The sequence below is a fragment of the Anas acuta genome, chromosome 17 (assembly GCF_963932015.1).
Source record: "Anas acuta chromosome 17, bAnaAcu1.1, whole genome shotgun sequence".
Taxonomy (NCBI): domain Eukaryota; kingdom Metazoa; phylum Chordata; class Aves; order Anseriformes; family Anatidae; genus Anas; species Anas acuta.
The window spans coordinates 5,498,698-5,526,150 of record NC_088995.1 but is presented as its reverse complement, the minus strand read 5'-3'; the positions used below and the strand labels follow the sequence as shown (position 1 = coordinate 5,526,150).

General features: G+C 67.9%; 4 protein-coding genes across 15 annotated transcripts; 2 read left to right on the top strand and 2 right to left on the bottom strand.

Annotated features, from left to right (window-relative positions):
• On the top strand, nt 1–3,117 carry RFC5 (replication factor C subunit 5). Its single transcript, XM_068653644.1, has 11 exons — nt 1–141; nt 272–336; nt 1,117–1,253; nt 1,346–1,425; nt 1,592–1,665; nt 1,763–1,922; nt 2,036–2,117; nt 2,210–2,339; nt 2,539–2,616; nt 2,697–2,751; nt 2,835–3,117. The coding sequence occupies exons 1-11, from the start codon at nt 110–112 to the stop codon at nt 2,929–2,931; spliced, it is 990 nt and encodes a 329-aa protein (XP_068509745.1). The 5' UTR covers nt 1–109; the 3' UTR covers nt 2,932–3,117.
• Nucleotides 3,118–4,036: 919 nt separating this feature from the next.
• WSB2 (WD repeat and SOCS box containing 2) lies at nt 4,037–7,762 on the bottom strand. Its single transcript, XM_068653643.1, has 9 exons — nt 7,595–7,762; nt 7,276–7,447; nt 6,960–7,177; nt 6,654–6,785; nt 6,193–6,293; nt 5,667–5,839; nt 5,446–5,559; nt 4,942–5,049; nt 4,037–4,767 (listed from the first exon to the last, which is right to left on the bottom strand). Exons 1-9 carry the CDS (start codon nt 7,608–7,610, stop codon nt 4,605–4,607), a joined length of 1,197 nt encoding a protein of 398 aa, XP_068509744.1. The 5' UTR covers nt 7,611–7,762; the 3' UTR covers nt 4,037–4,604.
• Nucleotides 7,763–8,680: 918 nt separating this feature from the next.
• On the top strand, nt 8,681–16,603 carry RASAL1 (RAS protein activator like 1). Of its 12 annotated transcripts, XM_068653612.1 has the most exons (21): nt 8,911–9,340; nt 10,200–10,256; nt 10,364–10,477; nt 10,574–10,635; nt 10,724–10,853; nt 11,370–11,451; nt 11,548–11,685; nt 11,770–11,852; nt 11,942–12,059; nt 12,128–12,281; nt 12,425–12,445; nt 12,531–12,643; nt 12,744–12,936; nt 13,022–13,159; nt 13,600–13,738; nt 13,942–14,120; nt 14,201–14,347; nt 15,209–15,344; nt 15,429–15,549; nt 15,634–15,698; nt 16,115–16,603. In XM_068653612.1, exons 1-21 carry the CDS (start codon nt 9,276–9,278, stop codon nt 16,446–16,448), a joined length of 2,589 nt encoding a protein of 862 aa, XP_068509713.1. In that variant the 5' UTR covers nt 8,911–9,275; the 3' UTR covers nt 16,449–16,603. The 12 variants fall into 12 exon arrangements, with proteins under 12 accessions (XP_068509716.1, XP_068509715.1, XP_068509711.1 ...); XM_068653613.1 differs by having other exon boundaries at nt 8,906–9,340; nt 11,548–11,852; nt 12,381–12,445; nt 13,942–14,065; nt 16,115–16,436; XM_068653616.1 differs by having other exon boundaries at nt 11,548–11,852; nt 12,381–12,445; nt 16,115–16,407.
• Nucleotides 16,604–16,749: 146 nt separating this feature from the next.
• On the bottom strand, nt 16,750–25,595 carry DTX1 (deltex E3 ubiquitin ligase 1). Its single transcript, XM_068653619.1, has 10 exons — nt 25,453–25,595; nt 23,570–24,204; nt 20,733–21,402; nt 18,531–18,592; nt 18,259–18,420; nt 18,112–18,173; nt 17,872–18,030; nt 17,603–17,764; nt 17,436–17,525; nt 16,750–17,293 (listed from the first exon to the last, which is right to left on the bottom strand). The coding sequence occupies exons 2-10, from the start codon at nt 23,826–23,828 to the stop codon at nt 17,069–17,071; spliced, it is 1,851 nt and encodes a 616-aa protein (XP_068509720.1). The 5' UTR covers nt 23,829–24,204; nt 25,453–25,595; the 3' UTR covers nt 16,750–17,068.
• Between the last annotated feature and the right edge of the window lie 1,858 nt (nt 25,596–27,453).

Here is a 27,453-nt window from a genome sequence, read left to right as displayed (position 1 = left end):
CCTGTCCTTGTCCCTGTCCCCAGCCCTGTCCCTGTCCCTGTCCCCGACCCCCCCGGCCCCACACGCGGCCCCCCCCCAGGCCCCGCTCTCGCGAGGCGCCGCGGGGAAGATGGCGGCGGCGGGCGGGAGGAACCTGCCCTGGTGAGGGCGGGCGGTGGGGGTGGGATGGGTTTTTTGGGGGGGTTTTGAGGGGTTTTTAGGGGACTGAGGGGTGTGTGGAGGGGATATGGGGGGGTCGGGGCACCGGGTTGATCCCCGCTGCCCCCCGCAGGGTGGAGAAGTACCGGCCAAGGGAGCTCTCCGAGCTGGTGTCGCACCGGGACATCCTCAGCACCAGTGAGTAGCGGGGGGGCACCAGCACCCCCAGCACCCCCCCCCAGCACCCCCCATTCCCCCAGCACCCCCTCATTCCCCCTTATTATCCCCAGCACCCCCCATTACCCCCAGCACCCCCCCATTACCCCCAGCACCTCCCAGCACCCCCCCAGCACCCCCCCAGCACCCCCCATTCCCCCAGCACCCCCTCATTCCCCTTATTATCCCCAGCACCCCCCATTACCCCCAGCACCCCCTCATTCCCCTTATTATCCCCAGCACCCCCCATTACCCCCAGCACCCCCCCATTACCCCCAGCACCTCCCAGCACCCCCCCAGCACCCCCCATTCCCCCAGCACCCCGCCCAGCAACACCCCCGTTCCCCTTATTCCCCCCAGCACCCTCCAAATTCCCCCCAGCACCCCCCTACCAGCACCCCCAACCCCTCCCAGCACCCCACCACCACCCCAAGTAACCCCCCGCAAGTAACCCCCCCATTCCCCCCAGCACCCCCCCATTCCCCTTATTGCCCCCAGCACCCTCCCCATTCCCCTTATTCCCCCCAGCCCCTCCCAATTCCCCCCAGATCCCCCCCAGCACCCCCTCATTCCCCCCAGCACCCTCCCACCACCCTCTCATCCCCCACCCACCTTCCCATTCCCCCTAGCACCCCCACCATCCCCCCAGCACCCCCCCATTCCCCCCACCAGTACCCCCCAGGGATGCTGTGGCCGCACCTCGTGCTCAGGCCATCCCCAGAACCCCCCCCCTCACCCACCCCCCTGCACCCCCCTCCCCAGTCCAGCGGTTCATCAGCGAGGACCGCCTGCCCCACCTCCTCCTCTATGGCCCCCCCGGCACCGGCAAGACCTCCACCATCCTGGCGTGTGCCCGGCAGCTCTACCGGGACCGAGAGTTCAGCTCCATGGTGCTGGAGGTAAAGGGAGGGGTGTCCTGGGGGGGGGCACCCAGCTTTGGGGTGAGAGGGAGAGCCCCCCTGCACCCCCGCTGCTACCTCTGTCCCCCCAGCTGAACGCCTCGGACGACCGGGGAATCGACATCGTCAGGGGGCCCATCCTGAGCTTCGCCAGCACCAGGACCATCTTCAAGTAGGCTTCTCTGTGCCTTCGGGGGGTGGTTTTGGGGTGGGTGGTGGGGATTTGGGAGCTGGGAGTGTTCCTGGGGGCCGTGCTAGGAGGAGGCACCTCCAGCCCCAGTCTGGCAGCTCCTGAAGGGGGGTTGGGACCAAATCCATCCCTTTCTGCCCCATCTCAGGAAAGGCTTCAAGCTCGTCATCCTGGACGAAGCCGATGCCATGACCCAGGACGCCCAGAACGCCCTGAGGCGAGGTGAGGGGCACCCAGGGGGGGCTTCGCAGCACCCCTTGAGCCTTCCCCATTGTACGAGGCTGCGGGGGCTCCATCCAGCTCCTCTCCTCCCTTGCAGTGATCGAGAAGTTCACTGAAAACACCCGCTTCTGCCTCATCTGCAACTACCTCTCCAAGATCATCCCCGCGCTGCAGTCCCGCTGCACCCGATTCCGCTTCGGGCCCCTCACCCCGGAGCTGATGGTGCCCCGGCTGCAGCACGTCATACAGGAGGAGGGGTGAGCCGGGGGGGCTCTGCCATACACCCCCTTTCCCCCTGCTCCTGCCGCAGGGGCTGGAGACCACGGGGGTGCTGAGCCGGTCCCGCTGCAGCCCCCACCTCGCCTTGCAGGGTGGATGTGAGCGAGGACGGGATGAAGGCGCTGGTGACCCTCTCGAGCGGTGACATGCGCCGAGCCCTGAACATCCTGCAGGTAAGCGAGCGTGGCACCTCGTGTAAACTGGCACCTCGGTGGGCCCTGCAAACTGGGAGCTCTTTGTCCTTCCTCCACCTCCTCTTCCTCAGAGCACCGCCATGGCCTTCGGGAAGGTGACGGAGGAGAACGTCTACACCTGCACGGGGCATCCCCTCAAGTCCGACATCGCCAACATCCTCGACTGGATGCTCAACCTGGACTTCTCCACCGCCTATCGCAGTATCCTTTTCCTTCTGCCTTGGGTTTTATCCCCGTTGCCATAAATCCTCCTTTTTTTGCCATGGGTTCCCACCCTTCTGCTCCAGCTGGGGTAGGGCTGGCTTCATGCTGCTCGCTGGGGAGGGTCCCGCTCGCATTGGGGTTGTTGGATCCCGCAAGGAACGTGTTTAAGGATCCCCTTCACTCGCTGCCATCTCAGAAATCACCGAGCTGAAGACGCTGAAGGGCTTGGCCCTGCAGGACATCCTGACCGAGATCCACCTGTTTGTGCACAGAGGTAGAGGTCTGCGGGGCCGGCTCCTGGCTCGCCGCCCCAAAAAAAACACCCAAACTCACGCCACCTCCTTCTTCCCGCAGTCGATTTCCCACCCTCGGTCCGCATCCAGCTGCTGATCAAGATGGCAGATATCGAGTGAGTCTGCCTGCTCTTGGCTCGCTCCATCGGGGCGCTGGTGCTGCTGCAAGCATTTAATCTCCCCCTGCCTCCTGCCACAGGTACCGGCTGGCTGCTGGCACGAGCGAGAAGGTTCAGCTGAGCTCCCTCGTCGCGGCTTTCCAAGTCACCAGGGACCTGATCGTGGCCGAAGCCTGAGCCCGCCGGGGTGGCTGCGAGCGTCCTGGCCTGCAGGGCGTCCTGAGCAGAAAGCCGAGGCGCCCGTTGGCAGCTCCGCGCGGCTTCGTGGTTCCTCTTTGCACGCCCTGGGCCCCCACCTGGGGCGTGCCAGAGCAGGCTGTTTTTATACGCTTCACCGGGAAATGCAAACATCTCTAAAGCCAAGCAGGTTGTGTGGTTGTTTGCTTTTTTCTCCCCTACAGCCACGGCTGAAGGGAGGTGATCGAGCCTCACCCCCTGCCTGCGTCCCATTGCAAAGGCCCCGGTGGCAGCTCCGGCTTCTCCAGGGCTTTGGTGCCTGCAGCCCTCAGCAGCGCAGCTCTGATGTTCTTTGGCCGAGGGGAAGAGCTCAAAGCACAACCCTGCTGACCTTGGGGAGCTCAGCAGAGCTTAACTGCGCTGCCGCTGGCCCATGTAGCAGCCGTGGTGCACCCACACGGGCTGCTGGCACCTGCCTGCAGCACTCCTGGGGCCCTCCGTGCGGGGACGAGCTGCCCCAGCTGCTCACGGGCTGAGAAATAGAGCCCTGGCAGTTTGTAGGTCATATATTTTCCTGGAAGTCTTTGGGAAACGACAGCTTTCGGGGTTTAGCTGCTCACAAAGGAAAACATTGCAGGGAACTGCTTGGAGGAGATGTTCCCCGTCCTCTCCTCCACCAGCTGGGGTCAGCCCAGGGCTCCTGCGCTGTCCCCTAGCAGGCAGGGGGGCACCAAGCACGTGCTGTCCCTGCAGCCACCAGCTCAGCTGGAGCGAGAGGCATCCACGAGCCTGCTGCGTGCACGGCAAGGCTGCACACCAGGCACACGCTGCGGGCGAGCTGTTCGAGCGCCAAGTCCTAGGGGCTGGCGTGGGGGCGGAAAAAGCAACCGAGGAGCGAAAGCAGGGGGCTAGGCGAAGCCACGTTCTGCTTTCACAGCTAACCACGAGGACTCATCCTCCCCGGCGCCCACCACTGACCATCTGCTCCTCTCCAGAGCCCAGCGAGCAGCTCTGCCTTACCCAGAGCTGCAGCAGCAGGAGGGGCTGCTCCCCGGGCCCCCGCCTGGCAGCCCCAGTTCACCTCTACGAGCCACGAGGGAAGAAGTGAGGAATCAACCACCTTTTATTCCGTCAGCGCTGTCACCCAGCCCGCAGAGGCCGGCTCAGGTTCGTCCAGCTCGTGCCCAGACCACGGGACCGGCAGAGCCCGCAGCCCTCCGGCAGCTGAAGTACGGGCTGGGCCCGTCGGGGCCGGTGGGGGGGCTGGTTGTGGCCCCCACTTCGCACCGCCAAACGCTCTGCTCGGCCCGCAGCTGCTAATCCTCAACCCACAACATTGCACTTGGAAGCAAAAGCACCTGACCCAAAGCCTGCAGATAGCAGGGGGACAGGGGGACTCGCGTCCCCTGGGGGGGTCACCAGAGCTGTCCCCAACGTTATACTGTGCCCCGTGCCCTCTGCATGCTTTTTTTTTTTTTTTTTTGCTGGGTTCTAGTATTATTACACCAAAAAAAAAAAAATATCTCCACGTTCACAGACAGCCCCAAAACAAGGGGAGTAACAATCCTTCCGCCCCACGGCTCACCAACCAGCACGACAAACCAGCGGTGCTCTGTGAGCCAGGCCGGCCCCGCCGCGAGGCAGGGGGCTCTCGCCTGCGTGCCTCTGGTCCCTCAGAAGGTCCGGTAGGTGAGGAACTCCTTCAGCTTCCTGGGAATGGGGAGTGCAAGGACCTGGTACGTCGTCAGGAAGGTGCGCAGGGCTTTGCGGCACAAGTGCTTGAGCGACGAGAGGACTCTTGGAGCCGTCCAGAACTGGACGTGGCCATCTCTGGTCCTGCAACGAGACACAAAGAGGCCCTGAGCGAGCATCCATCACCCCAGCATGGTGCAGAGAGAGAGTTACCCCCAAATATCCTGAGCAAATATCACATTCGCTCCCCAAACTGGAAAACCAGCCTGCACCCTCAGGCTGGTTTCTCCTGGAGCTCCCCGCAGCAGATATACGCACCCTGTGGCAATGAAGCCACCGTGGGGAAAGTACATGCAGCACAGCCCGTTGGTCATGGGAGCAAACGCCACCGGGGATCGCAGCTCCAGCGCCCAGATCCTCAGGAGCCTAAGGAGACAGGGAGGTGACACAACATCAGGCGGTGCCTGCAGCTGAAACGAAGCCTCCGGGGCCACCTGAACGCACACAAGTTGGGAGCGGGGCTTCATCCCGTGGATTTAGAGCCTCCCAGGGCAGGAGCATTGTGCCCTGCAGAGCTGAGCCAGATGGGGACAGAGCAGGTGACAGTACTGAGGAGCACTGCGAGGGGACACAGCCCTGGTTCATTGCTCAGGGAGGTGACAGCGCCTTGACCTTGCCAACTCCTCGCACATTCAGGGCTCTGAACGCGTTGGTGTCTTTGCCATGCGGTCTGCACCCTGCTGGGATGTCCTGAACTTCTGAAACATCCTCTTAGGACCCTCCTTCCCTCCGGAAAGACCCTGAGGAGGGGTATTAACTCACCGGTCATCCGCCACCGTGGCCAGGTAGAGGCCCTCTGGGGAGAAGCAGACCGACCGCAGGGAGCTGGTGTGGACATCGCTGCTGTAATCCAGTGCCGAGTGCAGGGGGACGTGGCTGCGGGGGGAAAAACACGCTCAGCCCGAGCCCCAGGCCTCGTTCAGCCCCACCAAACCCCCCCTGACACCTCTCTACCCAGTTCCTGTGGCCCCCCAGCTCCGTACCGCAGCGTCCTCAGCTGCTCCCCCGTGTAGGGGTCCCACATGATGACGCAGGTGTCGTAGGAGGCGGTGACGAGGAGCGCTGAGTCCGGTGAGAAGTCGCAGGACACCACGCTGCTCTGGTGCCCCTCCAGCCTCCGGATGAGCGTGTAGGACCGCATGCTCCACAGCAGCGCCTGAGGGGCACGGGGTGGGGGCTGAGGCTGAGGCTCCCCGCACTGTCACACAGACCCAGGACAGCACGGAGAGCCCAGCAGAGGAGACTGAAGCAGCTGTGATAACAGAAAGCACCCAAATACCTCCCCAACCACCTCTCCCCACCACACCCCAACACCTCGGTGGTCAACAACATTCCTGTGCCCACCCCGGATCCTCACCCAGCACGGGGGGGGCACGTTGGTGCTGGGAAGTCCAAGGAACGAGGCTGGCTCTCACCTGCCCCTTCCCACACGGGGACTTCTCCCATAAAGGGGGCAGAGGGAGCGTGGCACTCTGTGGGACCGGCTCCCACCCACCCTGGGGGACTCACCGATTTCTCTCCGGCAGCCGAGCAGAGCATGCTGCAGTCAGGAGAGATGGAGCAGCAATAAACCCACTGCATGTGGCCCGTCAGCACCTGGACCTGCCGCCCTGGGGACAACAGACACGGGAGTCAGAGACACAGCTGAGTCACCCGGGACAGGCGCTGCCCCGCCTGCTGCCTCAGCCCCACTCCTAAACAGGAAAACACATTTGGGGTGGGGGAATTTCCCTGTGCCCATCCCAAACTCTCTATCTGCAACACCTTCCTGCAGTCCCCAGGTCCCAGCTGGGAGGGGATGGCTCTGCTCTGTCCCAGGACACCCCCTTTCTGCCTCAAACACCGTCCCCACAGATCCCCTCCCACCATCTCCCCTTCCAAGGTGTGCTCCTGCCCTCTCCTCGCCCACAGCAAAGCACAGCCTGAGGAAGGGCTGACCTAGCACCGGGGGTGCTACCACTCGCTCCTACCATCTTTGCTGAGGTCCCAGACACGCAAAGTCCTGTCCCGCGACGCCGACACCAGGATGAGGCTTCCATTGGGAGCGAAGCTCAGGTCCCTGACGACGTCCTGGTGCCCCAGGAGGCTGAAGAGAAGGTGTCCTGCGGGGAGCAGCCACATCGGCCCTGTCAGAGCCTGTCCCGTGCAGGAGCGGGCAGCAGCTCCCGCTCACCCTCGGGAAATATTTAGTAAGGAAGGAGCCAGGGAGCAAGGAAAGGGGTGCAAGGGTAGAGAGAGCAGCCTGAACTCGTTGCTGCCACATCCCTGGTGCTCACCTGTCTGCACCTCCCAGACTTTGATCTGCCCGTCGTTGAGCCCCGTGGCCAGCACCAGGCAGGACAACCCCGCAGCAGCGTCGGGGCCCCCCGCCGCCGGCCAGGCGCTGAAGGCCAGGCCCCAGACGATCTGGCCGCACTCCAGCGTCTTCTCCTTGGCTCCCCCTCGGCTCCGCGCCTCCGCCTTGCCGTGGCCTTTGCGCTCCGAGGCTCTGCAGCTGCGGGGAGAAGGAAGAGAAAAGGGGGGCAGAGCAGGCTGGCACCGCAGCCTCACCTCCACCGGTGGTGTTGTTACCCCCAGTGCCCCGTTACTCACAGCTCGGCCTCCTCCAGCGGCCAGGGGATCAGCTTGACCAGGCAGTGGCCCTGCGACCAGGCGAACCAGGCGCCGTCGGGGGAGAAGGCCACGCTCCACGTCTCGCAGCTCGACTTCCAGTCCGACTGCTGCGGCCGCCCCGGCTTCAGCTCGGCCAGCAGCACGGGCTCCTCTGGGCAACGGGGACAACACCAGCACCGTCACAACCCGGTTCCCGGCTCCCTGTTCCCCTCCCTTCACCCTCAGCCCTCCCCCGAGCTCCAGGCTCCGGGCTCCATCCCCCGGGAGCCCCCAGCCCCCTGCCCGGCCCTGCCCTCACCTGCGCTCGGCTTCATGGCGGCGGCGCCCGCCCCGGGGAGGCCCCGCAGGCCCCAACCGGGCTCGGGCGCGGCCTCCCCGGCTTCTACGGAGGGAAGCGGGCCGCTGGCAGCCCCCGGCCGGCCTCCTCCTCCCTCCGCCCGGCTGCTGGAGGAGGGCCCGGACCGCCCCGTGTGGGGCGGGGGCTGCGGGGCAGGGCCGCGGCTGGAGGCCGGGCCCCGAGGCCTGCGCTGAGGGGGGGACGGGGATGGGGACGGGGATGGGGATGGGGTCGGGGTGGGGATGGGGCCGGCCCTTCCTCCCTCCCCGAACGGGTCTGACGGTAAACACGGCCCCGGGACAGCGCCAAGCTAAACACGGCCCCGGCTGCTGGCACCGGGACAGGGCCAGGAAGAGGCGGCCAAGGGTGGTGGAGCCCCGGGGCACAGCGTGTGACAAGGGGACAGCCCCCAGTAGTGGCACCCCGGGGACACAGCACCCACAAAGTGACAAGGTGACACCCCAACAGTGGCACCCCAGGTATACAGCACCCAGAAAGTGACACCCCAGGGACACAGCACCCACAAAATGACAAGGTGACACTGTCCGTATGGGGACACCCCCTGGCAGGGACACCCCCCCACAAAGTGACACCCCCCGATAGTGGCACCTCAGGGACACAGCACCCACAAAGTGACAAGGTGACACTGTCCATATGGGGACACCCCCTGGCGGGGACACCCACCCACAAAGTGACACCCCCTGGTACTGACACCCTGGGGACACAGCACCCACAATGTCACAAGGTGACAGTGTCCATATGGGGACACCCCCTGGCAGTGCCATCCCAGGGACACAGCACCCACAAAGTGACACTCCTTGGTAGTGCCACCTCAGGGACACAGCACCCACAAAGTGACAAAGTGCCACCCCCTGGCAGTGCCACCCCCCCCACAAAGTGACACCCCCCAGTAGTGGTACCTCAGGGACACAGCACCCACAAAATGACAAGGTGACCCCCCTGGCAGTGCCACCCCGGGGGCATAGCACCCACAAAGTGACAAGGTGACACCCCATGGCAGTGCCACCCTGGGGACACAGCACCCACAAAGTGACCCCCCCTGACTCCTGGCCATGGCACGCAGCCCCCCCCGGTGCCCCCCAGGGACCACCCCCCCACACCCAGCTGCTGCCTGGGGACACGAGGCGGGGGGACACCTACCACGTACGGGGACAGCCCCCCAAAAACCTGGGGACAGTCCCTGACGGCTCCCAGCTGTGACAGGACCGAAATTACCCCCCCTGGAGGGGGGGGGCACCCGAAGGGTCCGGGTGGGGGTCACCAGGTGCAGGGGACGTGCCTCAGTTTCCCCACTGCTAGGGCTTAGGATGGCTTTGGCCATGCGGGTGACACGGGTGGGTGGGCGTGGGGAGAGGGGGGGGGTCCCCAGTGAGCCCCCCCCACCCCCCCCCCCGGGCTGTGCCGCCGTGTCCGTGGGCACGGGGCCAGCCCACCCGAGCTCGCCCGCGCGCTCCGGCTCGCTGCCTCCTGCTCGCTCCGGAACAAACCGAGGAAGGACGCAGCGAGGAGGAGGAGGAGGAGGAGGAGGAGGAGGAGGAGGAGGAGGAAGCAGGGCCTTGCTGCCCCCCCCCCCAAACCTTGCAGCCCCCCCCCCCCATGGACCCCTAGGTGCCATGCCAGCATGGCCAAGAGCACCTCGCTGCGCTGCCGGGTGCTGGAGGGGAAGGATCTGCCCGCCAAGGACGTGTGAGTGCTGCCGGGGGGGGGGGGGTCTCTGCCCCCCCCACCCCATGGGGGACGTGGAATGGGGTGGGCTCTGCTCTCCCCCCGGTTTTGGGGCTCCCCGCTCACCCCCCTTTGCTGCCAGGGATCCGTTTCCCTCATGGGGGGGGTCTGCTAAAGGCTCAGCCCCCCACCCCTTTTGCTGCCCCCCCCCAGCAAGGGGGGCTCGGGGCGTTCCCCCAGGGCTGTGGCAGCGCTCTTGGGGTGCGCAGCCCCCCCAGGGACCTTTTGGGGTGCCCCCATCTCAGGGCATGCAGCCAGGGGGTCCCCAACAGGACCGTCCCGTCTTTGGGGCTGGGGGCACCTCCTTTGGGGTCCGGCTTCTGGCTGAGCATTGCCCCGGGGTGGGGGGCTTGGGAGTGGGGGGTTTGGGAATTGGGGGGGGCCCCGGCATTGCCCCGCGCCCCCAGCACCCAGCTGGGAGGGTGCGGGGCACCCACTGGGGAGGAAGAGGCAGGATCCATTCCTCGTCCCCTGGTCCTGGGGCACGGGGGCTGCTTTTCCGCCCCACTGGAAAAGGGTTAAGGCCGGGAGGGCCCTGGGCCAGGGAAAAGCGGGTGTCACCGTGTCACCGTGTCACCGTGTCACCCTGACACCGCCCCAGCCCCGAGCCCAGGTTGCTACAGAAACTCAGGGCTGGGTGCCACCACCGGCACCGACACCTGGGGACATGGGGACAAGCGGCTCGGGGTGGCCCCGGGGTCCCCAAGCTCACAGTGCCGACCCCGTGGAGGGTGCCAGCTGTGGGGTCCGGCCGAGGAGCCCCCCCCCAGCAGCACCCTGGGGTGCTGACCCCCGTCCCCCGTCCCCTTCCCACCCCCAGCTCCGGCTCCAGCGATCCCTACTGCGTGGTCAAGGTGGACAACGAGGTGGTGGCCAGGTAGGGGAGCGTGCCCCGCTCGGAGAGGGGACACGGGGACTTTGGGGGGGGGGTGGGCGCACCCCCTCCTTCCCCTCCATGTGCCCACGGGGGTCCCGCACCCGCAGGACGGCCACGGTGTGGAAGAGCCTGAACCCTTTTTGGGGTGAGGAGTACACCCTGCGCCTGCCCCGCGGCTTCCGCAGCCTCGCCATCTACGTGCTGGACGAAGACACCATCGGGTAGGGGGGGCAATGGGGTCGTTGGGGGGGTCCAGGGGGTGGCACTGAGGCTGTGCCACCCGAGGGTGGCTGTCCCCATCGGTGTCCCCCCTGCAGGCACGACGATGTGATCGGCAAGGTGTCGCTCAGCCACCAGCAGATCTCAGCTCAGCCGCGGGGTGAGCCGGGGGGTTCGGGGATTTTTTTTGGGGGGGCCCAAAGGGGTCGTCCCCATGCTGCTGGTGCCCACCCCGTCCCCCTCGGCAGGCATCGACAGCTGGCTCAGCCTGGCGCCCGTGGACCCCGACGAGGAGGTGCAGGGCGAGATCCAGCTGGAGGTGCAGGTGCCCGAGCAGGGCCACCCGCGGGTGCTGCGCTGTCACCTCATCGGGGCCAGGTAGCGGCACCCAGGGGTGCTGGGGGGGGGGCTGCGCCCACAGCGGGGTCTCATTTTGGGCTGGTGGGGGTCGGCGGAGCCGTGAACGTGGTGAGGATGGTGGTGGGACAGACAAGGGGACGCGCCGCGTCTGACCCCGCTGGCTGTAACCTGGGGGGAAACTGAGGCACGCCCCAAAGGCTGCGGGTGGCTTTGGGGTGGGCTGGGAGGGGGCTGCTGGTTTTGGGGTGGCAGTCTGCGTGTGCACACGTGTGTGTGTGTGTGTTCACACGCGTGTGCACACGTGTGGCTGTGCGTGCCCGCGCGCCCGCAAGCAGCTGGCAGAGGCAGGAGCAGCATCCCGCTGCCATGGCTACCAAAGCGGCTACCAAGGCAACGAGATGGCCACGGGGACAGCCAGGAGGGACAGCAGCGTCCCCCGCTGGGCCACCTGCCCCCCCCTCACCCAGGGACAGGGTGCCAGAACCCCCCCCCGGTGCCATCGTGCCACCTCACTGCACCCCCACCCTCCCGCAGGGACCTGGCGCCCCGGGACCCCTCGGGCACCTCGGACCCCTTCGCCCGGGTGTCGTGCTGCGGGCACACGCAGGAGACGGCCGTGAGTCTGGGTGGTGACACCATGGGGGATGTCCCCAAAGGCTGGGGGGTCCCGTGGGGACCTCGTCCCCTGTTATCTCCGGCCCTGTCCCCGCAGGTGATTAAGAAAACCCGCTTCCCGCGCTGGGACGAGGTGCTGGAGTTCGAGCTGGCCGAGGGCGAGCTGGGGGACACCGTGCTGAGCGTGGAGGTGTGGGACTGGGACATGGTGGGCAAGAACGACTTCCTGGGACGGGTGAGGGTCTCGGGGGGCACGGGGGGCACCGGTGCCACGGTGTGCGCCCCCCCCTTTGGCTCAGCTTTCCTCCCAAAAACCCAGGTCGAGCTCCCCGTGGGCACCCCGGGTGCCACCAAGGGCTGGTTCCAGCTCCTGCCCTTCACCAGCAGCACCGAGGAGCCGGGGTGAGCACGAGAGGCATGAGGGTGCCAGGGGGGGCGGGGGGGGTGTTTAAGGATCCGTCCCAGCCCCTCCCTTCGTGGTGTCCTTGCAGGGGGCGCCTGGGGTCCCTGCGGGTGGCGGTGCGGCTGGTGGAGGAGCAGGTGCTGCCCCCACGCTGCTACCAGCCCCTCATCCAGCTCCTCGCCGAGCCCATCCGCTGCCCAGGCCAGGTGGGTGCCACCCTCGTCCCCCCCCCAAGCCTTGCGGCGGCCCCCTGCCCACCCTGCCCTCCCCGCAGCCCCCAGCTGGCACGGCCCTGGCCGTCCTGGAGGAGGTGAGCTCGGGGGAGAGCCGCCAGGACGTGGCCACCAAGCTGGTGAAGATCTTCCTGGCGCAGGGGCTGGCCGTGCCCTTCCTGGACTACCTCATCGCCCGCGAGCTGGCCAGGACCAGTAAGTGCTGGGGGCTGGCTGCCCCCTCCCCAAAAACCCCCTTTGGGAGGCAGAGCGGGGCCACCAAGGAGGACACGGGACTGTCCTGCTGCCTCCCAGCGGACCCCAACACCCTGTTCCGCTCCAACTCGCTGGCCTCCAAGTCCGTGGAGATGTTCATGAAGGTGAGCAAGGGAGGGGGACATGGGGACACGGGGCACAGCGCCGGGGACAGCTCGGGGACAAGGAGGGTGGCTAATGTCCCAAAAGGTGGTGGGGCTGCCCTACCTGCACGAGGTCCTGAAGCCCGTGGTGAACCGCGTCTTCGAGGAGAAGAAGTACGTGGAGCTGGACCCCTGCAAGATGGAGCTGAGCCGCGGCAGGCGAGTGTGGGGACACGTCCCCGTCCCGGTGTCCCCCTGTAGGATGGGGACCACCCCCTGCAGCGGGCGTCCCGGTGGCGAGCCGGCGGTGTCCCCGCAGGAGGATTTCCTTCAAGGGGTCCCTGTCGGAGGCACAGGTGCGGGAGAGCAGCCTGGGGCTGCTGCAGGGCTACCTGGGGGACACGGTCGATGCCATCGTGGGCTCGGTGGAGAAGTGTCCCCCGCTCATGAGGGCGGCCTTCAAGCAGCTCCGCAGGCGGGTGGAGGAGCAGTTCCCCTCGGAGCAGCACGAGGTGGGGGCCACGGCGGGGCCAGGGGGGGTGGCACAAAGTGCCAGGAGGTGGCCGAGCCCTGAGCTCTGTCCCCTCGCCCCGGCAGGAGGTGCGCTACTTCTCCATCAGCGGCTTCCTCTTCCTCCGCTTCTTCGCCCCCGCTGTGCTCACCCCCAAACTCTTCGGCCTGCGGGAGCAGCACGCCGACCCGCGCACCGGCCGCACGCTCCTGCTGCTCGCCAAGGTGCAGGGAGCCTGGGGACAGGGACATCGGGGAGGGATGGGGACACCCAGGAGGGATGGGGACACCGGGAGGGTTGGGGAGCCCAGAAGGGACAGGGACCCCGGAGGCAACGGGGATGCCACTGAGAGGAGGGGACCCCAGAGAGGCAGGGAGACCCAGGGGAGGGAAAGGTTTCCCATAAGGGGACAGGGACCCTAGGGAGGGACAGGGACCGCAGGGAGGGCAGAGCCATGCCACATGCCGTGACCCACCCCACTTGTCACCATGCACCGAGCACGGGGCAGCGCTGCCTGCTTGGGTCCCACCACCCCGTGCCACTCCCCTTTCCCATTTTCCTCCCCCAATTCCCACTCCCCTGGGGGACAGGACATAGTGGGGGGGACAAGCACCGGGTGTTGGGGACGGGACCCAGCAGCGTGAGCCCTTCCCACGTGGGGCAGGCGCTGCAGAGCATCGGCAACCTGGGGCTGCAGCTGGGCAAGGAGCCCTGGATGGCCCCGCTGCACGCCGTGCTGCTGCCCAGCATCACCCGCGTCAAAGCCTTCCTGGACAGCCTGGTGGAGGTGGACGGCACCCACGGTGAGCACCCGGGGCACACCGGGCACCCCCTGCGTGGTACCGGGGGGTAAGGGTGGCACCAAACCCTATAAAAACCCCCTGGACCCCGAGGGGTGCTTCCCCATTTAAGGGGGGAATTCAAGCTCCGGTTTTGGGGCGTCCTCGGGCTGGGCGAGGCGGTGGCACCCCGAGGTGATGCCCCCACCTTAATGTCACGGCCGCAGCAGGCGAGGAGCTGGTGCTGGCGGCACCTCTGTGCCCCACGGCCACCATCAAGGAGGGCTTCCTGCACGTGCGCGAGGCCGAGGAGCCCTCCTCGCTGCTGCCCCGCTCCGCCTTCAAGAAGAGGTACTTCTGGCTCAGCGCCGAGGCTCTGTCCTACTCCAAGACCCCCGAGGGGCAGGTGGGTGCTGCCCACGACCATCCCCACAACCCCACCGGTGGGTGTCAGGGCTGTGGGCGCAGTGACCTGTCCCGTTTCAGGGTCCCCAGGCGCGTTGCCGCATCCCCGTGCCGCAGATGCGGGCGGTGGAGCGCGTGGACGAGGGCACCTTCCCGCAGCCCCACGTCATGCAGGTGGTGGCACAGGACGGCGCCGGGCAGCTCCGCACCACCTACATCCAGTGCAAGGTGGGGGCACCCACCCCACACCCTTGGGACACTGGGGACACCCCCCTCCAAGCCCAGCACCCTCGGGTGCCCCCGCCCAGGACACCAGCAACCAGCCCAGGGGGAAGCGAGCAGAGCCTGGGGGCGGTGGGAGTAGTCCCAGTCCCAAATGCAGCTCCACTGGTTGTACTGGGAACAGTGGGGTGCCAGCCTCGGTTGTATGGGAACACTGGGGTATCCTACCGTGGTTGTACTGGGGTCACTGGGGTGCCTGACCAACCTGTGCTGGGATCAGTAGGGTATCCAGCTGTATCCGTACTGGGGTCACTGGGCTATCAGCTCCAGGTGTACTGGGATCACTGGGGTATCCAGCTATATCTGCACTGGGGTCACTCCAGGTGTACTGGGGTCACCAGGGTATCCAGCTATATTTATACTGGGGTCACTGGGCTATCAACTCTTATTGTACTGGGGTCACTGGGGTATCCAGCTATATCCCTGCTGGGATCACTCCAGTTGTACTGGGGTCACTGGGGTACCCAACTCTATCCATACTGGGGTCACTGGGATTCCACCTCTAACTATATTAGGGCCATGGGGAAACCAGCCCTGTCTATACTGGGATCACTGGGGTACCAGCCCTGTCTGTACTGGGTGTACTGGGGAACCATCCTTGTCCATACTGGGACCACTGGGGATCCATCCCCGCCCCCACAGTGCCACCTCCCCCCCATCTCCAACCCGGACCCCTCTGCCATCAAACCACCACTTGCTGTCCCCGCGGTGCCACCCCTTTGGGGATGCTGCGGGGTGGAACCGTGACCTCTGGCACCTCGGGGGGGGACACCCGCTGGGTGCCACCCCCACCCCGTGTCCCCGCAGGGTGCGCAGGAGCTGTGGCAGTGGCTGTGGGCGCTGCGGCAGGCCAGCAGCACCAACCAGACCATGCTGCCCACTTGCCACCCCGGCGCCTTCCGTGCCACCCGCTGGTCCTGCTGCCTGCAGCCTGCCCGCACCGGTAAGGCCGGGGACCTATGGGTGGGGTGTGTGGGGTGGGGTCCTGCTGGGGACCCCCCCCACCCACCCAGATCCTCCTGGGCAGCACCCGGCTGCAGCAGGACCCACGGTGCCGTGGCTCTGGACGAGTGGAGCGACCCCCTGGACCCCGCGGCGGCGGCGCAGAGCCTCTACGGGCACCTCCGGGCAGCGGGGGCACGGCTGCGGTGAGGCGGGGAGGGGGGGGGGCTGCGGGGTGCCCAGCACCCATGGGTGCCCCCCCAGCATGGCTCAGGGTTCTTGCCTTGCAGGGAGGCAGCAGAGGGGGGGCAAGAGGGCGGCGCGGCGATGGAGCCCCCCCAGGCGGGGCAGGGAGGTAGGGGCGCACGGGGGGCGCGCGGGGACCCCCACCCCGGCAAGGCGCGCGTAATTACGCACGGACGCGCGTGCACACCCACGCGTGTGCGCACCCACGGGTGTCTCCTCCGCTAGGGGACAGCAAACACCCGCGGGCACACGCCCGCGGGGCCGCGCCTGGCTGGGTGCGCGCTCGCAGCCCGCAGTCGGACGCGCGCACGGGTGGGTGCGTGGGGCAGACGCGCGCCCACGCGCGCATCCCCACGCACACGGGTGCCCCACGCTCGCCACGCGGTCCTTTTGGCCACGCCGGGGGGGTGCGGGAGGGGGTGCGTGGGGCGCAGCGGGACGGGACGCGACGGCCCGTGGGGGACGCGTGGGTCGCGAGTGGGGGCCGGGGGTCGCGGGTGGGCGCTGACGGTGCCGGTGCCGTAGGAGGAACCGCGTGGGGGCGGCTGCAGGAGGTGCTGCGGGACCTGGACATCGCCCACGAGGCTTTTGCTCGCCGCCACGGCGCCGCGAGACCGCCCACGGACACGGACACGGACACGGACACGGACACGGCCCCACCGGCAGCCACTTGAAGGGTGGAGGCACCGCGGCGCCGGCTGGGACTACAGCCCCCAGCATGCCCTGCGCCGCCGGGGCCCGGCCGGCCCTGCCCTGCGCCGCAAGGCATGCTGGGAGTTGTAGTCCTCGCCGCCTTCCTCCGTTCCGCTGCCCCCGTGGACGCGTGGAAGAGCGCGTGTGTACGTTGGCGTGGCTGTGAGCGCACGGCTGTGCACACACACGCAGCACACGTGTGCACGCACACGGCATGCACGAACACGAGGGTGCACACATGCATCGTGCATGCACACATGTGCGCACACACATCATGCACGCACACGCGTGTGCACACACACACACACACTCAGCCACCCCCTAAGGCTCCCCACAGCACCGTGTCCCCACGGCGTGTCCCCAAGCCTCACCCCCTGGGGGGCGGACACCCCCCCGCGGCGGTGCCACCCAAGCACCCCATCCCCGGCACGGCACGGGCGCGAGGGCGCGCGGTGCAGGGACGCAGCGGGACACGACGTGGCGTGTATTGAGTAACACCGAGACGTACACATGGCACCGGCTTGGACGCGGCTCCGTGGGGCGGCGGCGGGTGGCACAGGCGGCACGCGGCGGCTCACGCGCGAAGGGGCCACGGGTGGACGCGGCGCAAAGCACCAGCCCGCCGCGCTGGTGGCCAGCCGGGATGGGGACGGGGACGCGCGGCGGGTGGCACCGGAGGGGGGTGAGCCCACCCGGCAGGGCTGCGGCGTCGGCGGCGAAGCGGCGCGGGCGGCGGGGACGGCGGCGTGGGGCCGAGGGGGCGGCGGGGAGCCCCTCGCCCCGGCCTCAGTCCTTCAGGGTGGCCTCGGAGACGCCCTGGGCCAGCAGCTCGGCCAGGACGTTGTCCAGGTAGTTGGGGTCGGGGTAGCCGTGACCCGTCAGGTTGGAGCCGAACTCGGTCTTGTGGTGGATCTCGTTCCACACCACCGTGTCCGACTCGCCCGTGGTGTTGGAGGTGCCGATGGTGAAGATGAGCCGCCGGTCCCAGGCCACGATCAGCAGCTTCAGCACCTGCGGCACGGCCACTGCTGCGTCCCTCCCCTCCGGCACGGGCACCCCAAGGACGCGCGGGGCTGACCCCTGGGACCATACCCACGCGGGCACATCCCCACCCCGGCACCCACGCCACCCCCGGGGATTTGGGGACGCTCACCTTCCTGCCCTTCTCGTTGTCGGGCAGGTAGCAGTGCCGCGGGAAGCCGCGCGCCGTGAACTTCTTGCCAGGGTTGGGGTGCTCTGGACCCTGGTGGGACGGCAGAGGGGTGAGCGGGAGGCACGGGGACATCGGGATGGGGGTCCCGGGGGACGTGGGCAGCTCACCTGGATGCCGGTGGGGATGTCATAGACGATCCGGATGGTTTTGGAGTCGGTGTAACCCGGGAGGGAATGGGGGATGAGGTGAAACTCCATCTTCCCGGGGGGCTGCGTGCCCGTCTTCTCCCCGTAGATGGCCTTGCAGGTGGGGCACTGCAAGCTGCCGTCCTGCGGGGGCGCACGGGGTGGGCATGGGGACCCACGGGTGCCCAGCCCTGTGCCACCCACCCAGAGCAGGTGACACGGCCCCCACGGTGTCCCCAGGCGGGTCTCACCTTGTTGCCGTTGTTGTACATGGCCACGAGGCACAGCAGGTGGTACATGTGCCCGCACTTGCCCAGCTTGCCCACCAGCTCCGGCTTGATGCCGCGGTGGCTCAGGACGCCCTCGTAGCCCGAGGAGGTGACGAGACGCTCCATGCAGATGGTGCAGTCCTGGGACAGGGTGGGGGGCATGGCTGTCACCCTCCCTACCCATCCTTTGCCCTCCCGACGTGCCAATCCGACCCTACTCACCTCGTCCGGGGGGGTCTTCACCTTCTGGATGTAGCGCCGCACCACGTCCTCTGGGTTCTTGCCTGCCATGGGTGGGGAGATGCCGGTCAGAGCCTGCCCACCTTGCCCCCCTTTTCCCCTTTTAGGGGATCGCTGGCAGCTCCTTACTCTTTTTGAGGTGCTTCTTCTTGGTTTTCCTGCAGATGCCGCTGACCCCGGGCACGGGCTTGATGTCGCTCTTGCTGACGGGCGGCGGGTGCAGGATGGGTTTGGGCGCACGGGTCAGGCAGACGGGCAGCCCGGCGGCACACATCAGGATGCCCGTCATCCCTGCACGGGGACAGGCAGCGCTGTCTGCAAGGCCATGGCCCCCCCGTCCCTGGCCCACCCCCCTGGAGCACCCTTGGGTGCTCGTGGTGGCATCCCCAACCCCCTGTTACCTGCCAGGGCGGGATGGACGGGGCCGGTGCCGTTCAGGTTCTTGACTGGGAGTGCTGGCACCCTGCGTAGAGAGGGGAGGGAAGGGGCTCAGCGGGGCTGGCGCTGTCCCCCCGGCACGTGGCACGTCCCCAGGGTGGGGTGTGGGGCAGGGTGTCCCCTCGCCAGCCTCGCTAGCACTGTGGGGACACTGCTGTGGCACAAGGGGATGTGACCTGCTGCGGTGTGACCACCTCTGGGGACCCAACGGTGTGTGTCCTCCCTGCTGCCCCAGAGGGTGCCAGCCCCAAGGAGAGGACACCGGGCACTGCCCCCACTCCGGGCACCCTGCTGGCACCCAGCGGGGGCTGCGGGTGGGTGCTCCTCGTCCCCAGCAGCTCCCACAGTGGCAGTGGTGGCCTCGGGAACCTGTGAGCCCCGTGGAGAGATGTCCCCTGGCCCTGCCCTCTCGGTGGCACCGTTGGGGTGACATGCACCTAAGGGAGAAAGGGGGGTGGCACACGTGGCCATGGGGGTGTCGCCGTGCCTGCGTGCGCCCATGCGTGCATCCTCTGTGCGCATCCCCGTGCGCTCGGGGCGCCCTGGGGGCTCGTGGCGGAGGTGGAGGCGGCTGTGCCCATGGGTGGGTGGGCACTGTCCTGCCCCAGGGTGGCTGCTGGTGGCTGGGGGGGGGGCATGGGGAGAGCCCCCCACACCGCAGCAGTTCTTTTAGTGCCCTCCCGGCCACCTCTCCCGCTCCCAAACGTGACCAGCTGGGTGTGATCCCCCCCCTTGACCCCCACGTCCCCACGCACAACCCCGTGGCCACAACGTAGGCACAAGACCCAAGCCCCGGGCAGGATCTGTCCCCTCTCTGCCCCCCCCAGACACCCTGGGCCATCCTATAACTGTGCCTGCTCCCACCTGCGGTGTCCCCATGGTCCCCAAACCCACCCTCAGCCACACCGCGGCACCGCCAAGGCTACAGGGGACAGCGGTGGCCTCGGCGCTCCTCGTCCCCTCCTACCTGTCCATGGGGCCGTGCAGGATGGGGGCTGCGTGCTGGCACGGGGACAGGGACGGGGACAGCTTGGCCCAGCACACGGAAGCGAAAGCAGCGCGTCAGCAGAGGAAGGAAACACAGCGGGGGCTCGGCGACCCTGCGTGCCCCCCCTGTCCCCAACCTCACCGCCACGTCCCCTGCCCCAGCCGGCTGTGGGCTGCGGTCACGGGCAGCGGGGGACACACAGTGGGATGTCCCCACACTGGGCAATGTCCCCAAGCTGCCCCACGGAGCCCCACAGTGCTTGTTCTGTACCCCAGTCCCAGGGGACAGGCACATCCGCGGGGCGGGGGCCAGCAGGTGTTCCCACGGCACGCGCCCCAGAGCGGAGGTGGCACCCGGCGCGCTGTCACCGTCACTGCACAGAGCTGTCCTGCTGCACCTCCCAGCCTGTGGTGGCAGGAGGTGGGGAGGGATGGGACAGGATTTCCTTCCCCTTGTTCCCCCACCGGGGCTCAGTGCCAGCTCCAGGTGCTCGCTCCCCTCCTGGCAGCTCCCACCGAATAGCTGGGGTCTGGATCTGGGCTGGTTCCCGGCTCCCAGAATCCATCCACTGTCCCCTGCTGTCCCTTGGCTGGTGACAGCCCCGTGCCCAGAGCCCCGCAGGGACCCCTGGCCAACCCACAGAGGGATACGGCCATGGGGACATGGCCATCGTCCTGCTGGCCTTGGTGACATTCCCTCGGCACAGGGGACACCAGGCTGCGGTGCCCATAACCACGAGTCCCCCACAGCCCTGCTTGGTGGCACCGGGACACTCTGGGGTGACAGACCCCATGCTGAACAGTGGGGACACAACCACCCTGGGAGCTGGCACCACATCTCCTCCAGCCCAAGTGGCATGGCACAGAGTGGCACGGAGTGGCACAGCACGGCACGGAGTGGCACAGTGCCATGGCACGGCACGGCACAGCACAGCTCAAATCTCCACAGCCCCGGGCACGGGCACCAAGGAACGGGGATGTGCCACCACGTCCCCACGCCTGGCGGTGACACAGTGCCCAAGCGGTGACAACTGGCGCTGTTCCATGAGACAACAACACATCCCACGCCACCTCCCCTCCCCTCTGCCGTGCCGCCACCCTGTGCCACCCCACCCAGCATCCACAGCCACACCACACACGTCCCCTTCCCAGGGCCACCCTCCCCATCCCCGGCTTACCCCGGGGGCACCGCAGCGCGGGCGCTGACACCGGCCCCCCGCTGCGTGCCAGGCCGGTTGAGATTATTGAGGCCGGGCAGCTGCGCACCGCTGGGCGCGCTCTGGCTGCGCCCAAAAGCCCCGGCGGGCGCCCTTGGCGTCTCCCCCTTGGCCACGCCGCCCGCTGCTGTCCCCGTCCCCGCCGGCCACAGCGTGCCACCGGCGAAGGTGCTGCTCTGCCGCACGGGCAGCGTCCCCGCGCCGCCGGGGTAGAGCTTGCGGCGCTGCGAGGCCAGGATGGCGTTGGAGGCGGCGCGGGTGCTGTTGACCAGCAGGCACTGCTGGCACGAGCAGGGCTGCCCCGTGCTGGCGCCCACCGGCCACGACTGGGATTTGGGGATGGAGCCCATGGTGAGCGGGTAGGCCAGGTCCATGCGGCGCCGCAGGCGGCGCTTGCGCTGCGTCTGCCGGTTCATCTGCGACATGCTGCTGAAGTAGATGAGGTAGCAGAAGCCCAGGGAGGAGAGGTCCAGCCACGGGTGCTGCTTCTCGTAGGCGTTCTGGATGGTGATGCAGATGTCCATGTCGTAGGGCGTCCACGAGCTGTTGTCGTTCTCCCACTCCCACACGATGCCCTTCCCCGGCGCCGAGGACGGGTCGTAGAAGTTCCTGCGCACGGGGCGCATGGTGCCTGCGGGGACACGGGGCTCAGCGCCCGCCCAGGCTGCTCCCAGCCCACCAGCCACCCCCCCCCCAGGGGGAAAGGGATTTTGGGCACGAAGCCCCGCAGGGTGCAGGACAACCACCCGCAGCCACTGGGTGCGATCGATAGCGGTGTCTGCAGCGCGCTGCTGCCTGCACAGCCCTCCCCGGGGACTCGTGGAGCGGTCACGGCGGTGCTCGCGCTCCCACACCACGTCCTGGCTGAGGGAAGGGTGATGCTGCTCGACCCCGAGCACCTTTTTCCATCCCTTCAGCCCACACGTCCCTGGCTGGGGACACATTTCCCGGTCAGGAGGGGTTTCCTGACAGCTGGGAACCAGGGCTTGCTGTCACGGCGTTGTCCTCGGCTCGGCCCCCGTGCAAAGCCAAGTTCTGCTCCCTCCCTATTTATTTGCAGCCAAAATGGTCTCGGCAGCAGCCTCGCAGCTCGCCCAGACCTACAGGGTGCACGTCGCAGCCCCCAGCCCCGTGCCCCTGCACCTTGGCCGCGCCGTGCCCTGCTCAGACAGCACGCTGCGCCTCCATCCCCGGCCGGCAGCGTTTGCCCAGCCCTATTAACGACTCTAATAAGGGCCATTAATCACCAGCCGGGCAGGCAGCAGCGCCTGGCCCCAGCTGCCGCCTGGTGCTGAGGCAGCGCTGCCCGTGGCCCCGTGGGGGGGTCCGTGCTGCCGCAGCCCCCCGAGAGCAGCCCGTACCCGCTCGGGTCCTCACCCCAAACCCTCTGCCTGCTCACCCCGCACCCCGCTCACAGCCGTGCCCTACATCCCGCTGCCCATTCATGTCCACGTCCCAAACCCCACTGCTGGCTCACGTCCACGTCCCGCTCACATCCGTGCCCTGCCTCCCGCTGGTGTTTGCCCCCACCTCCCACACCCCACGGCCTCCCCATATCCACATCCCTCCTCCTGCTGCCCGCTCGTGCCCACGTCCCACCCGTGTCCCGCAGGTGCACCCCCCTGCTGCTCGGAACGGGGTCACCTCATTCCACACCCATGGATTTGTCCCCATGCCAAGCTCCCCCCCAGTCCCCAGCCTCCCAGCCCACGCTGGAGTGGCACCAGCAGGACCTCCAGCATGGCCCCTCATGTCCCCAAGCACCACAGACATGTCACCTTGGCAGGGGACAGCCTGCAGCACCCACTCCAGTGGCACGCTGCACCCCAAACCCACCCCGGCACAGGCACGTGTCCCCAGGAGCACCCAGCACCGGGAAATGGGACATTTGGGGACCTTGCAGGCGAGCAGGGCGCACACCCACAAGGGTCCCACACCACCCCCAGACCCCATCACTCGTCCCCAATGAGTCCCCCGGGGCGCAGCCAGCACGTGCTGGTTTAGTGGGTCACGGTTAATGGGGTTTGGGCTGGGAGGCGGCGCGGGACGGGGCGTGATTTCCCCGAGGATGCCTGTCCTGGTTGTGCGGCCCAGCCGGGGGGGGCGGCACGTGGCCACAGCCCCCACAGCCCCTGAACCAGGCAGGGCCTTTTCCAGGAGGGATGGGAATGGGGAGAGGGAGTTCTGGGGGGGCTGCGGTGGGGAGTGGGCCCAGGGGGGACAGGGGAGGACAGGGGGAATGGGATGGACAGATGGATGGGGAGGGGATGGATGGATGGACAGGGGGGGCGGTGGGTGGGTGGATGGATGGACGGACGGATGGATGGGTGGGTGGGTGGGTGGATGGACGGACAGACGGACAGATGAATGGATGGGTGGGCAGATGGGTGGACAGACAGATGGATGGGTAGAGAGCTGGATGAACGGATGGATAAATGGATTGATGGAGATGGAGATGGAGATGGAGATGGATGGAGAACTGGATGGATGGATGGATGGATGGATGGATGGACGGACGGACGGACGGACGGACAGATGGTCAGTCAGGTGGACGGATGGAATGACAGACACACACCAGGAGGGCTGGCTGGACAGACACACGAACGGAATGCTGGACAAATACACCGTGCTACGCTGGGACGGGTGGGCACATGCATGGAACAACGGAAGGAAGGAGCGAATGAAGCAGCAAAGCGAGGACAGACGGACATACCCTGGGACAGACGGACCCATCCCCTGCCATCCACCCCTGGCAGACCCCTGCCTGCCCACACACCCACCCCAGCACCTCCCCTTACCCGTGTCCTGCCGGAACTGGTGCATGGACTGCAGGTCGATGACGTAGGGCGCCAGCTGGACGTCGACCTGGCCCAGCACCACGCTGCCGCGGGCGTCCTCCTTCAGCACGTTCTCGATGTGGTGGCAGACGGCGGCCGAGTAGGGCCGCCAGCGCCCGTGCTCGTTCAGCCACTCCCAGACCACCACGCGGGCCAGGTTTTGGGGGGGGAACCCCAAAGTGCCGGAGGCCAGCAGGGCCCCCGCTCCCTGCCGCGCCATGGCCGGGGCCGGCAGCTCAGCAGCGCGCCATGCTCCGCACAGGGACGTGCGTCTCGGTGGTGGGGGATGAGATGTCCTCGTCCCTGCTCGCTGCTCCCACCGGCTCCGGAGCTCAGCGGGGGAGGGAGGTGACGCCCAGACCCCCGGGGCACCCGGTCCTGCTCCACCGGGGCCACCGCCACGCCGCGCCAGGGCGATCCATCAGCCGGCACCGGGCATCGGGCACCGCGGGCACGGCTCCGGCTCCGTGTCCCCCAGGCTTGGTGGGGACGCTGGGGACAAGTGACACCGAGCACCCTCTCTTTCTCTTCCTCCTCCAGGCCCAGACAATGTCACCAGTCACTCCACGGCTCCGAGGACGCCACGGGGGTGTCACCTGCAAAACAGGACCGTGGCACCGGTCAGCCGTGCCCCTGCCCTCGCTGGTGACAGCTTGGGGACTGTCCCCATCACCCCGCGGAGGCCCTGGCTGTGCCCGCAGCCAGGTGGCATGGGCTGACTGCCAGCCCCCCGGCCGTGACAGCAGAGCAGGGGGACAGGGGACAGGGGGGGGACAGGAGGTGCGAGGACAATTGTTCCCAAGGCTCAGGGGGGCTCGGGGGGGGACAACCAAAAAGCCAGCGAGTTCCATGTCCCCACACAGGCGGCTGCGTGCCGGGGAGCCCGCGGCCCTCCAGCTCCAGCCGGCGCTGATTTATGATCTGCACTGCAGGCATCAGGCTGGGGTTAGCCCGGGCCGCATGTCCCGGCCCCCCCAGCCCCCCCAGCCGGCCCCAAACCCACCACCACAGCCCCCCAGCCCCCATGCGAGGGATGGAATGGGATGAAGGGGGGGGGCTGTTGCACGGACACACGCCGAGCCACAGCCAGACAGAGCGACACAGAACCGCGCGCTGGCACCCGCTCCCGGTGACACAAACAGGCAGCGGGGACCCGCGCAGACAGACAGACAGGCAGGCAGACAGACAGGCAGACGCACGCCGGGGGGGCCCACGGCAGCACAACAAACACCCACGGGGACACGCACACGCACACACGCACACACACACACACACACGCGTGTGCACCCGCGCTCTCGCCCGGCACCCACCGGCACCCCGAGCACCGCAAGAACCGGAGGGGCCCAACAATGCCAACGACCCCCCCGGGGGTCCGTGGGCCACGGGGGGCAAGGGGGAGAGGCCAGGCCTGGCCCCACGGTGCCCACGGTGCCCGGCAGCCCCGGCGCACGATAATCCCGGAGCACAATAATCCCGGTGCACGGCACCCCCCGTGCGCACAGCACCCCCCGGCGCACCATAATCCCGGCACACCGACCCCCCCCTCCCCGGTGCACAACGATCCCGGTGCGTGGTACCCCCGCTGCACAGCCCCCCCGGTGCACGGCACCCCCCGGTGCACCATAATCCCGGCGCACAGCCCCCCCGGTGCACGATAATCCCAGCGCACAGCCCCCCCCCTCCCCCGGTGCGCTCTCCCCGCCGTGCGCTCTCCCCGCGGTGCGCGGTACCCCCGGTAACCCCCCGGCCGCCGCCGCCGCTCCCCCCGGAGCCGCCCCCCCAGCCCCGCCATGGCCGCCGCCGTCGCCGCCCGGCCTCGCCCGCGCCCCCCCCCCGCCGCTAACCTCCGGCAGCCGCAGCCGCTGCGGGACCCGAAAACCGCACCGGGAGCGGGGCCGGGCGGCGGCGGCAGCGCTCCGCCAGCGCCGGGCGGCCACGGGCACCGGCGGCGCGCACGGCCGCGCGGGCACCCGCGGCGGGGACACGCGCCGGGGAAGCGGGCACCCGCACCGGGGGCTGGGCGCTCTCGGCGGGGACCCCCCACCCGTGACGGTGGCGCACGCGTGGGCTAAAGGAGGGGGTCCCCATCCGGGTAGGGGGTGAAGGAGAGGGGGGAAACTGAGGCACGGTGGGGGGGTGTAGGGCTCCGGGGGGGGTTGGGGACAGGTTGGGGACAGCGCCGGTGGGTGTCCGTCCCCCCCAACTCTGTGTCCATCGCCCCACGGGGTCGTCGCCCCACGGCCGTGGGCTGGGCAGGGCGCGGTGGCCTCGCAGTGCCACCTGGTGGCCTCGCCTGGGGGGGGGACACGGGGCTCCACGCGGGACCGGGGGGGCGCGGGAGGCTGGGGACAGCCGCGGGGCACGGGGGCACTGCAGCTCCGCTGGCTCCGCTCCGAGCCCGGGTACCTGCCTGGGATGTGGCATGGGGACATGGGGACACGGAGATGGGACATGGGGACATGGCATGGGGACATGGAGCCGGGCCAGGGAGCGGGGCTGCCCTGCTGTGGGGACAAGCTGGGGGTCCCCAGAGCCCACAGTCCCCCAGCACCCGATCCCCGTCCCTTCAGGGGACGATGGGGACGTCCCAGACAGGGCCACGTGCCACCATGCGGTGTGTCACCTCCTGACCCCCCCCTGGGGACGTGCAGGACATCTGCCCCCGGTGTGTTTAGTCTGAGGAGGAGTGAGGTGACCTTCCTCTGCTCTGCACACCGCTGGGGTAAACAGCACGGCCCCGTCCTGACAGCGGGGACACGGGGACACGGGGTCACAGGGACACGGGGTCACAGGGACAGGGGGACACATGGACACGCCACATGGCCACGGGGGGACATGGGGACCCCCTGCTCCAAGCATTAATGTGGGGCTGGGGCTCCCCGCTGCCTTCATGGGGATGTGGCCCCAAAAAAACCTCAGGGCCTTGCACACGTGTGAGTGTGCACACACATGCAGACACACACACATGCACACAATTGCATGCACACACACGCATGCACGCACAAACACTCGCATGCACACACACGGATGTGCACACCCATGAACGCACATCCATGCACACTCACGTGCACGCACACACGTGCACGCACAAGGTTGCACACACACGTGCACATACATGCAGGCACACACTTGCATGCACACGTTTGCACACATCTGCACCCACACACATGTGCACACCCACCCACACGCTGCCCATGCCCCCCCCCAAGCACACCCGCACACCAACGCCCCTGGCAGGGACCACCCATGCGCAGCCCCATGCAGCACGCCTGCTCCTTGCACACCCCCGGCACACGGACCACACACGTGCACACACGCACGGCAGCGGAAGCGCAGCCGGGGCGAGCCAGGCGCGCCGACGCCCAATGTACACACGCTGCTACCTGTATACAAACAGCCGCCGGACACACAAACACACCTGCACGTGTGTGCGCGCGCACGGGGACCGACGGCACGGGGACACGGGGACACGGGGACACGGGGACGTGGAAACGCAGGCAAGCAGCTGGGAGCACACGTGCACGCAGGCACACACGGTGCACAAAAAGTGCATGGATGTGCACGCATGTGCACACGCACACATGAACACATGCACACATGTCCATACGTGCACACGCACTCACACACACACGTGTGCACACCCCACGCCAAGCACCACGGGGCTGCTCCCACCTGCGGACAGCCCCGCTCACACTGCACTGGGCCATCTCTGACCTCCCCCATCCACAAACCCCAAATCCACGACCCCCCCACCCACGAAACCCCATATCTATGACCCCCCCCATCCATAAACCCTCATCCATGAACCCCCCACGTCCACGAAGCCCCCACCCGCGACCCCCCAC

Excerpts from the sequence above, each read along its gene's own strand:
- RFC5 (XM_068653644.1), top strand. The coding sequence starts at position 110 with ATGGCGGCGGCGGGCGGGAGGAACCTGCCCTG. Across the intron at positions 142-271 it reads GGCGGGAGGAACCTGCCCTG|GGTGGAGAAGTACCGGCCAA; the intron begins GTGAGGGCGGGC and ends TGCCCCCCGCAG. Across the intron at positions 2,617-2,696 it reads CCACCTGTTTGTGCACAGAG|TCGATTTCCCACCCTCGGTC; the intron begins GTAGAGGTCTGC and ends TTCTTCCCGCAG.
- WSB2 (XM_068653643.1), bottom strand. Across the intron at positions 6,786-6,959 it reads AGTCTGGGAGGTGCAGACAG|GACACCTTCTCTTCAGCCTC; the intron begins GTGAGCACCAGG and ends TGCTCCCCGCAG. Across the intron at positions 5,050-5,445 it reads GCCACGGTGGCGGATGACCG|GCTCCTGAGGATCTGGGCGC; the intron begins GTGAGTTAATAC and ends CTGTCTCCTTAG.
- RASAL1 (XM_068653605.1), top strand. The coding sequence starts at position 9,276 with ATGGCCAAGAGCACCTCGCTGCGCTGCCGGGTGCTGGAGGGGAAGGAT. Across the intron at positions 10,854-11,369 it reads TGTCACCTCATCGGGGCCAG|GGACCTGGCGCCCCGGGACC; the intron begins GTAGCGGCACCC and ends ACCCTCCCGCAG. Across the intron at positions 13,160-13,599 it reads CGCTCCTGCTGCTCGCCAAG|GCGCTGCAGAGCATCGGCAA; the intron begins GTGCAGGGAGCC and ends CACGTGGGGCAG.
- DTX1 (XM_068653619.1), bottom strand. The coding sequence starts at position 23,828 with ATGGCGCGGCAGGGAGCGGGGGCCCTGCTGGCCTCCGGCACTTTGGGG. Across the intron at positions 18,031-18,111 it reads TGAAGACCCCCCCGGACGAG|GACTGCACCATCTGCATGGA; the intron begins GTGAGTAGGGTC and ends ACCCTGTCCCAG. Across the intron at positions 17,294-17,435 it reads ACAACGAGAAGGGCAGGAAG|GTGCTGAAGCTGCTGATCGT; the intron begins GTGAGCGTCCCC and ends GCCGTGCCGCAG.